At 39.8% G+C, this 11,377-nt stretch overlaps 1 protein-coding gene across 1 annotated transcript in view; it reads left to right on the forward strand.

The window, feature by feature from the left end:
- LOC145984037 (uncharacterized) overlaps positions 1–3,884 on the forward strand; it is a 105,009-nt gene extending 101,125 nt beyond the window's left edge. Inside the window, exons 23-25 of the mRNA XM_083117378.1 lie at positions 9–177; positions 1,655–1,834; positions 3,478–3,884. Coding sequence (XP_082973504.1) covers positions 9–177; positions 1,655–1,834; positions 3,478–3,638 — 510 coding nt within the window. The 3' untranslated portion in view covers positions 3,639–3,884. The remainder of the gene's footprint in view (positions 1–8; positions 178–1,654; positions 1,835–3,477) is intronic.
- Positions 3,885–11,377: the final 7,493 nt, after the last annotated feature.

An 11,377-nucleotide genomic window follows, 5' to 3' on the forward strand; every position in this document is an offset into this window, starting at 1 on the left:
GATTTCAGGAGAAAGCCTACCAAGAAGTGAAGGAGATCTTCGGAGATTCCGACCGACCAGCCTCGATGCAGGACTTGAACAACATGCCTTACCTCGAGCGATGCGTCAAGGAGACCCTCCGCATGTTCCCCAGTGTCCCGTTCATCGGAAGGACGGCCACAGAGGAGTTTAAGATCGGTAAGCACCTCGCTATACTGCTCGCATTTTTAGCTGGCGGCTGGGAAACAACCAATCAACGATCAGTTGATTTCTCTTCGACTGACATCGGGCATGTTCGTGTCACATGGCACCGAAAGTTGCTGGCGGGAAGAAACAAATGAGCGTCGGATACGCAGCATGTTGCCAAACGTACTGTAATTGATTGTTTAATTGATTTTGCTGTTTTAGGTCCACTTTATGCACAGTAAGGCTAATCGGGACTGGACCTACAGTTTAAAGTGGAATCCGAACCATGTGCCTTCCAAACGTACTGTAAAACGGGGGAGAGAGAGAGAGTTGATCAGCGCCGTTACTGAACAAAAGTTGTAAAATAGTACACAAAGCACTGAAAACTAGTGCACAAAACACCCAAACACTGTACAAACAAGCTAATATAAACAACTCACAAAAAAACAGACGTACACTTGGCAACGTTGTAACACAAGAGCGATGTTAACCCTACAGCTTTTACTTCTCAACTGAGATTATTGACACTCATCGAGGCGGACACCCCCGAAGACGATTGGTGGACAGATGGAGCTATGCAGGTCAGCCGCCAGTTGGCCCACGATCAGTTATTCATAGCTCAGATTGGTCTTGGCCTTGGGTCTTGGCGAAGCTCCTCTCAAGGGGGGGGGGGGGGGAATTCCAATATTGCTGCGTGATACAGCGACAATCAGCTGTTTAAACGTAAGCTTGGGAAAGCATAAAACATTACGTGGGATTACCTTATGATTTGGGAGTGATAAATTCATGTATAGAAACATGAAAACCAGCCACATAATCCATGGACGTAACTTGAGACCTATATTTTGGGAGGCAGAATCCACCTTGACGCTTAACTTTAGGGAGAATGGAATATATATATAGCTAAATAACTGTTAAATTTGAGTAAAATCATAAATATTACTTTGCATCTTCGGTCCGAGGAGGTAACAAAAGTACCATTAACTTACAATAGATTGTAATAAACCTGCATTTTGGGGAGGGCAAGTGCCCCTCCCTTGCCCCCGTCAAGTAACTCCTATGAAAAAATGTCAGATGGAAAGACGTAAGTCTAACGGGATTTCAAATAACCGGATAACGGATAATTTTCTATCCGAATTTCAAATATCCGGATATCGGATCTTCTGATAACTGAATTATCAGAATTATCTGGATATCCGAATTGTCTGGATTATCCGGATGTTCGATATTTGGTTTATACGGATATCCGATATTCAGATTATGCCAGACAGGAAGTTCACACAGGGGGTGTGTGAAGCTCTCAAAAAACAAAGGAATATTTACATTACACAATGTATAATTGGACACTTCGCTATACCAAGGATAAAACAAAATATTCTCTTTTGCAACAAGAAATGATCTTGGCAATAAAGTTTCCAACGAAGTGATGGAGTAAGTTATTTTTTAGAATGTTTCTTGAAGTTAAAAATCTCATTTTCCTCTTTCGCAGGCGACTACACAATACCTGCTGGAACGACCCTGGCAGTGCACATCTACCACGTTCACCGGAATCCGGACATCTACCCCAACCCTGACAACTTCAACCCCGACAACTTCCTCCCCGAGAGGGTGAAGGGGCGCCACCCTTACGCCTACATCCCCTTCAGCGCTGGGCCAAGGAACTGCATAGGTATGGAATTTAATAGCGTATGCGAAATAATAGTTTTTACTTCGTCCGGATGCTAGGAAATCAGTTCTCAAAATGGAACAGATAAATTACTAACGATGACTAGAGTTAAGCATTATTAAGATATGTACAGTGGGATGCGAAAGTATTACCGTGCAAATTGTCCATCACCATGTTCATGCACTTTATTTGACCCAATAAGAGCTTCACGAATTAAAAGAAAACTCAAAACAAGCTGTTGACAACTTCTGCACCAGCATACATAAAAATCCATCGCTTAAAAACACATAGGATGTAAGAGAAAAATTAACGAAAATCGTCATGGACAATTTGCACGGTAATACTCATGGATCCCACTGTACCAGTCATCTTCTCCCAAAGCACTTAGCGTTGAGTATCAAATTCCTCCAGTATATTCCAAAATAATAATTTCTTACTGGTTACAGTTTTTTTGGGTCACTTTTCTGCCTCTTTTAGGGTTGTTAAAGGTCCAGGAATTTTAAATAAATTTAATTCAGGACCAGGAGAGAAAATCAGCAAGCTTAAATGGGTCCTGGACCTAAAAGAACCTTTTTTTATGTTTAAATTATTTCAATTCGGTCCAGGAACCTTTTTTCCGGATCATTTTAAACATGGGCCAGGAACGTTTTTTCCGGACCAATTTAAATACGGTCCAAATTCCGTAAGGTTCACAAGCTCATCACCGAGGCCTTTAAGTACTGAGAAAATATACCATCAACACGCGTTGACATTCAATACTGAATGTGATTTCGAAGAATGTACGTTCGCATTATTTTTTCCAGGCAGGAGCAAGCAAGGTATTTTTTCCAGGGGGGACAAAGGAGGCATATTTTCCCCCATAATAGTGATACCGCTCAAAAAACACTGCTTCAGTCTGAAATTATCATGTTCCTTCAATGTCCTTATAATAATTAACATAAATTACTGAGACTGAGATGAAATTATATGTGAAATATGCTACAGGGTGTCCCTAAAGGTACTTTACAACTTTGATGTCATACAGCAGAACTTACAATTGACATGAAGAAATATGCCATGCCCCATTTGATTTACCAAAGCATGGAGTTTTATTGTGTATTAATCCACTTTAACATGTGCACCTCTGGCGACGCATACAACATCTAATCTAAATTCCAACTCTGTTCATACCCTCTCTATTGTAGCTCTGTCAACTGTGCCAATGACAGCTCTTATTCTGGCCTACAAATCAACGAGATCAGTGACAGGAGTTCTGTACACTGTGTCTTTGACATAGCCCCACAAAATGAAGTCCAGGGGTGTAATGTCGGGGTATCTAGGAGGCCAGGCAATTGGACCATCTCTTCCAATCCAACGTGCTGGGAATGTCCTGTTCAGGATATCTCTCACGCCTAAGGCCCAGTACGGTGGTGCGCCATCTTATTCAGTACCTCAGAAGAAAAACTTTATGTGGTTGTGTATCACCCACAACAAAGTATATTCCTCTATGTCAATTACAATGTGTGCTGAATGATGTCAAAGTTGTCACCTTTTGGGACAAGGTGTCCTTTTTAGGTGGACATTCATTTTCCAGGGGCGCGTAGGCACCCCCTAGACCCCCTTCCGGACGTCCATGTTTCTAAATATTGTTTGGGATCCTCTTTCAGGCCAGAAGTTCGCCATGTTGGAGGAAAAGGCCCTCCTTTCGGCCATACTGCGTCGGTTCAAGCTGTCGGCCTCGGACAAACTGGAAGACCTCACGCTGGTCTCGGAGATGATTCTGAGATCGAACGATGGCATCCGGCTGCGAGTGGAGGAGAGGAAGTGAAGTGAGATGGCAGAAGATTTTCTATAAGTACGTATTTTTCCACAGAATATATTTGTGCGTGTATTCGTTCACCTTTTGTATCTTCGTAACCCTTGAGCGGAAAGGGTGTTGTATGTATTTGACGTTGCTACCGCGGATAGTAGCTGAATCTATGTTAACACTAATCTAATTTTGTATGTTATAATTTTGAATAAAAAATAATCTTAATAAATAGTGTTTATATGTAAAGAGCTTAATCCAAGAATACATCTTTGTGTTTATTTTCTCCCTATAAGTCCCGATAAACTTAGAAAGGTACAAAGGCGATATGTAAATGTACAGTCATGGATAAAAATACTTCCCCCACAGGACTATTAGTATTTAGGCTGTTTTGGGGAGGTATTTTTTCCATGACATTACCAGGCACGTATCTAGAAATATATTTCTGGGTATCCGAGCCAAGTGTCAAAATAATAATAATAATGTTTAAATTAAAATAAATTATAACTAAATTAAATATTAATTAAATATGTAAATTTATCAATATTGTTTTTTATTACACGAATACGTAAATAATGGTATAAGAATATAGATATAACATCATATATTTATTATCTAGCTTCCGTGTACTTAAGATCGCCAAAATTTGAATAAATGCAAGGAAATTAATGTCAAATAGATAAAGAATTGAATATTTATAAAATAATAAAAAAATAATGTTAGATCCAATTGACGAAAAGTGAAGTTCCTCATAAATATCTTATGCAAATTATAATTAGTAGTAAAACTAAACTAAACCTACAGCCCTTGAACGGCCTTGGCTTACCTACCGACTGCTGGTCTCCCTCCCACACAGTTCCTCCGTCACCTGTTATAGCGTGGAGGTCTTAGACCAGTATTGGGGTGACGGGTGATCAGCCCGACGAACCCCCAGCCGTTGTTGTAGGTCTTCTCGACCGGGTTACGCTCACTCAGTCGGAGCTCCCCAATTTCCTCACGATGGTGGGTTGCCACCGGCCCTATACGTAGGCCGAATAAATTCCGACCAGAGCCGGATTCGAACCTACGCCGTCCCGCAGCGAACGATCTCAAGACGAGTAAACGCCTTAACCCGCTCGACTACGGAGGAGGACTATCATTAGTAGTAGTGTGCATAAATCTTCTTCTGTACTGTCCTTCAAAGCAGTATGATCCAAGTATAATACTATTTTTCGGTCTGAGTTCATAGGAAATAAATAATCATCGATTATAGTACAATCGAGTACAGATATGCTGAGAAGAACATTTTCATGATTTTATTTTAGTATTTGGTAATTCTTTCGGGAGGATCCGGACCCCCTGCACCCCCCAAATACGTCCTTGGACATTACATATATCAGAACTAAAAGATCAAGGTCCTTGACCGGTTGTACCTCCTCGAGAATCACGTCAATTTTTAATCTAGATTTCAAAGTTTTATGTAACAAAATTTGTTTCAGTGCGTGGAAACTAAAAATAACCGAGATATTTGATCAGTAAAAACCTATCTCGTACCAAAATAGTTTTAATTTGTAAAAACTCGTTGTGTGCACATTAAAATGCGAGAAAAACAACACTCAGATGTTAACGCATAAAACATGGCACTCTTAACAGAACGTGGAACCATAACAATCAGATCAAAAAAGTCGAAAATAACTATCAGCATTATACCCAACAACGTAAAATTATTAACACTATTTAATCTATCACTCCTAACGAAATAAAGTCGATCACACAAAAAATAAAGCCATAAGGAAAATGTACATACGTACACCCAACTGCGAAAGAAACAGTAGACGAATTGTCCACCACTATTTTCTTTCGGTCTGAATTACACAACATGATGACAATGAATTGAAATAATGATTCCAATAAGCAGAGATCAATGCCTGCTTGGAAGCAACATAGTTTCATTCCTTAAAACAACACAGGATGTAGAATAAGAAAGTAATGAAAATAGCGGTGGATAATTTGCCTATCATTATCTTTGCCGTTGAATGTGCATATGCATTTTACGTTATGTGGTTACCATGGGCGTCCGGAAGGGGGGGCAAGGGGGGCCGTGGCCCCCCTGGAATACGAAAGTCAACCAAAAATTATGTATTTCACACATATAATTTCATTTTAGCCACAATAATATGTGTTAATTATTGCATGAACATCATAAATTCAAATTTAAGCAATGTTTTTTTAGGGAACAACACTATTTTTTGGAGAAAATGTGCCTTGTTTGCTCCACCTGGACCTGGGAAAAAATACCTTTCTTGCCCCTCCCTGGAAAAAATCCTGCGGACGTCCATGGTATTTACGTTGAAATGCAAGTGGCACACGAAATACGTACTACTTTCATAATTTTTATTTGTAAGAACCGGTTGCATGCACACTCAAAAAAGCAAAAACGTCCAAAATAATAACAACAATAATAGATTTCGATGTTTTGTGTAACAAAAATTTTGTTTCAGAACTTGAAATCACAAATAACAGATATTTGCTTCCAATAGTACCACATCAAACCAGACATTATTTCATCATAACATTTCTCTGCGAGCTAAATACAGAAAATGTTTATAAATAACTTAATATTCACAAGCCATGCAAAAGTTTCCCTTTCTAGTGGGAGTACAGAAGGTCTTTTCCTTTTCAGTCGCTCATATGTACTGTTCGGTTAACAGTGACGGGGAAGGTGAACCTCGCTATTTTCTTATTATTAAACCTGACAAAAGGGTGACTCAAAGAAAAGAAGTTTGGCATAAGTGTTGTGGTTAAACAAATTTCTAAAATTAAAGTCTTAAACATGTTGGTTACATATCAAAATCGCAGTTTATAAGGATAGGTAACGAAGTACAAGTTCACTTTATGCACAGATAGGATAATCGGAACTTGACCTATAATCTAAAGTGGGACCCGAATCACTATGTGCCTCCACCGGGTATCGAACCCGGGACCCCTTGATAACAAGGCGACAACGCTAAAACTGCGCCATCGGGGAGGCTCCTCAGCTGTTTCGTTCTTCATGCTAGAGCCTATTGTAGCTTGTCTCTGAACGCCAGCAGGAATGAAAGCTGAGACGTAAGGTTTTGGGGGAGGAGAGAGTAGGGGGAGAGCTAAACAAGACAAAAATCAGTTTCCCTTCGCTTAAAACCAGGAAATATTGTTTTGATTTTCAATTCTGGCCTTTTTCTGGCTTCTGGATAATTTTTCCAGGATTTTTGCCGTTGATTTTACGTAATTACTAAAAAAAATGCGCGTATTTTACTTCCGGATACCAACACCCAATTTTTATGCAGCTTATTTATCTTTGAAAACCAACACCTCACAGACTCCCATTTCGCTTGTCATAACCACCATAAAACACTACCTTAATTTCTCTACTGTTGAGTAACTCCGAAACTGTTAATCGGATTTTAATTCTGTTAGTGTCATTTTAAAGTTAATACAATTCTCTTTAAGAAAGATTCTAATCATGTTCATCTTATATAAGACAGTTTTCGCTATAGTTTCACGAAAACCAGAAATAGGTGTGTAATTTTAAAAACAGATCTACAGTTTAAAGTGCGATCTGAACCACTGTGGTGGACTTTCGATCTCGCTACCGAAGTTCACGGGTTCCAAACGTGCCGTGGGTGTTCTTTGTGAGTATCCATCCTTTCATCAACTTCATCATCGTCGTTATTAGCCAAAAGTGGGAGGAAGCGACGCGAAATAACAAGCACACAAATAAGAGCCATGATCCTCCACAGGGAGTTTTTGTATGTTAACACATAGACTGCAATGAAGGGTCCCGGGTCGAATACCCGGTGGAGGCATAATGGTTCGGATCCCACTTTAATCTGTAAGTCCAGTTCCGATTAGCCCATCTGCGCATAAAAGTGGACTTAAAACAAAAACTCAAAACATGTCGATTTGCTTTAATTATTGCAACAAAACTGCCTTCCTCTGGGGACAGTTGCAAAATATATGCATAACTAACATTTAGGCGCTTTTAGGACCGTGTTCAACACGCATAACGTTCGTAAACCTCTCCAGGCGCTTGTAGACGTGCTGAACACTTCTGACGAAGTGAAGGTGGGCGAGATTATTCTTAAAAAAAACTTTTCTGTGGCCACTGGGAACTGGTTGGCCTTGCTTCTACTTTTCCGCATTTTCCCTCGTCCTTAGGCCGATGAAAATGCGTAGCAGGTTCCGTTACGCAACAATTTGGCAATGAAATTTCGATCAGAACTGGCTCTTTGGATTACATATGCGCCTGCACGATTGTATGCAGCCTGTGACCATTGGGAGGAGGGAAAACTTCATTGTGTACGCCAGGGGTTCCCAAACCTTTTCATTTCATGACGCCCTTAGTGTTTCAAGTAGTGTTGCCCACGAGACGAGACTTTGGTCTGTCTCGTCTCGTGGAAATGCTGTGAAATGCTGTCTCGTCTCGAAAATATTCGTTTGTCTCGGGACACATGATCAATCTCGTCTCGTCTCGAATTTTTAAAAGCCTGTCCCGTCTCGTCCCGTGGGCAACACTAGTTTCAAGATTTTTCCGCGGCGCGCAAGTCAGAATGTAGGCCTATCTAACACTTGCTTTTGCTTTGCTTTGATATATTTTAGTTCGCTTCTTGTGCCACTTTTGGCTAATTTGCAAAGATGGGGGATAAGTGATGATATGATGAAATTAAACGCAATCGTCCATGCCCAAGCCAGGATTCGAACCCGGGACCCCTGGCGTTGCAGCGCGATGTGCCACGGGTGCCGGCTATCTAATACTTGCAACGCTCAGTTAGTGTGCTTAGGTTGCTTGCCTAAAGTTAAAAAATAAACGCATATTTCAAATACAGAGAGATTTTACATGTCTCACTCACACTTTGGCAACAACTGTTGCACGCTATTTCCCAGGGTTGATCTTTTTTATATACGTATATATAAGTGACGAATTATCTTGGGAGAAAAGGAAACACTGTGTAGTCGCTGAGCCTTTCGGCATTCAAAATTGTACCTTATCTCCACCCAGTACAACCTGGAATCAACATTCCTTCAGGCTAACGAGGTCTTGGCGGGTGAGGTTTTGTGTTTACCTGCCGTTAACAATTTGCCTGTTAATTTACAAAAACGCGACGCTACCGTTTTTTTATTTAGATCTGAATAGTTTTTCATGCATTAAAATAGATAATAACTATAAATATATAGCTATTTAAAAAAAACGGAAGTATTAAAATTACATTAATTAGGGTAACTATGTAATGTACGTTAATCCATTAAAAACGGTCCTGGTCGTTTTTTACAGCACAGTGTTAGAAGTTACCGTAAAATTTGCAATATTTTACAGTTAAAAATTTAACGGCCTACCTGTCAATTTATAAAAGCGGTACACAATAGTTATGCCATAAATATATTATTTAAGACTAAATCATTCAAATTACAATAATTATTGCAGCTATATTATGGCCGTTACTACTTTTAAAAAGGCCAGGACATTTTTTTTTACGGCAGTTGGATCGCAGCGGAAATTAACGGTTTTAAACTTAGGTATGGGGACTTAGATATAGTATTTGGTTTCTCTTTTGTTCCTTATGAGTTTATCTCTGTACTACCTTTGAAAAGGAAACATACCGGTCCCCGTGGCGGAGTGGTTAGCACATCGCTCTACGACGCCAAGGGTTCCGGGTTCGAATCCCGGCTCGGTCGGATATGGATATTTGTTAGTGTCCATTCATCAATTTAATCAAGTCATCACTCATTCCCATCTTCGCAAATTCGCCAAAAGTGGTACAAAAAGCGAAGTAAAATAAAGCAAATCACCTTTCAAAGGATATACTGTATATAGTAGCCAATTTGCTGTCGTACCTATGATTTTGAATTCGTTGTTTCTACTACTGTAAAGTATAAAGAAGTGCAATTCAAGTTAACTTCGTGTAGGGATGGCAGATTTGGTGTTGCATCTCGCAGAGCCACAAGCAGTCAGTTTCTGGTCGTGAGATACGTAACGCTTGCACCCCCCCCCCCCCTCTCTTCGTAAGGCGTAAGGTTGAGTGTATAAGCTTGCTTGCCTACTGACTCGGTAGATATATATTCGTATATATTCGTTACGCTTGCCGACAGGAATGTTTGTTTACGTGGAACTAATTCAACCTTGGCATTCTTTGACATTTATTTGTCCTTCTTCTCTGGCCTAATCGCAACAATGAGGATTTATGACATTTAGATCAAATAGATGAAGGGACATTCATAATCAAATACTCATGCTTAAGTTAGGAATCGAACCCGGGATCCTTAAGTCGCGAGATCGTAATTCGACCGCTTAGTGGCCCACAATACTTCTCAGTTTATACAAGAAGTGGAAATGACAGGGAAGATACATTCGATGCCACTGATGGCATCATAAATCACCGTATTTGCCGACGTATAGGATGCATTCCTATTTTGTACACATTTTTAGGAAAAAGTTTTATCACTGAATTTATAATTAATGTACAATATTTCAAATATAAAGTAATATGAATGTCTACTTCAACAAATTACTTACCTAATATAACTAGGAAAGAAAACATTTTAATCTTCCTCGTCACACACTGCAAGGCCAAGGAAGCAAGAAAGAAAACGTCAAAATTTTCGGAAACTGACTATCGATTTATAAGACGCACCCTGTTTTTCAGACCTATTTTTAAAGGTAAAAGTGCGTCTTATACCCCGGCAAATACGGTAGTTAGAAAAGGAAATAATTCGTGCAGCATCCAGTTTTGGTTTTTGTTACAAATAAAACAATGAAGAACAGCAAGTTCAAAGATAAAGTGTTGTCAGACTTAAATTCAGTCGGTGTATAAAAGAATCCCCCTAAATATGAAATACAAATACTGCCGACGCATAAACAACATGAAGCTTTAGGCATTCTTAATATTGTATAAACAGGAATTTCTGGCATAAAAATGCAAATGAAAACCTAAAACCTAATAAATCAGGAGGATCGGACAAAATGTCGCCCTATGTATTACAAATCCATTTTACCTTAGACCACTGACATGTAGCTTTGACCCCCGTGGTGGAGTGGTTACCACTCCAACACCGGTCCGGGCACGGGTGCTCATTATAAGTATAACTGCATCAATTTTATCACATCATCACTCATCCACATCGTCGCGATTAGCCAAAGAAGGAAGAAATGTGACGTAAAATAATCTAATTCGATCAACCATTGATATCTTGTCTATGAACGTAACACTTACCTATAAACATGCAATACGTTGATGAAATCGTATGCTGAAGCTGCAGGCACAGAAACATCATAGAAAAATACAGGAAAATATATTTACTATATTTATGAGTTGCTGTTTTAAGTCCACTTTATGCACAGTAAGGCTAATCGGGACTGGACCTACAGTTTAAAGTGGGATCCGAACCACTTGTGCCTCCACCGGGTATCGAACCCGGGACCCCTTGATTACAAGGCGACGACGCTACCACTGCGCCATCGGGGAGGCTTTACTATATTTATGAGTTGCTGTTTTAAGTCGACTTTATGCACAGTAAGGCTAATCGGGACTGGACCTACAGTTTAAAGTGGGATCCGAACCACTTGTGCCTCCACCGGGTATCGAACCCGGGAACCATTGATTACAAGGCAATGACGCTACCACTGCCCCATGGGAGAGGCCCACTATATTTATGAACTCTATATTAGATATGTACCTGCTGAGCTCAATAAATAAATCTAAAAAAAACAACTAAAAAAACAACAAAAAAAACAGATATTTCTTCTG

This window comes from Lepisma saccharinum, chromosome 1, assembly GCF_977018435.1.
Source record: "Lepisma saccharinum chromosome 1, izLepSacc3.1, whole genome shotgun sequence".
In the NCBI taxonomy this organism is placed as follows: domain Eukaryota; kingdom Metazoa; phylum Arthropoda; class Insecta; order Zygentoma; family Lepismatidae; genus Lepisma; species Lepisma saccharinum.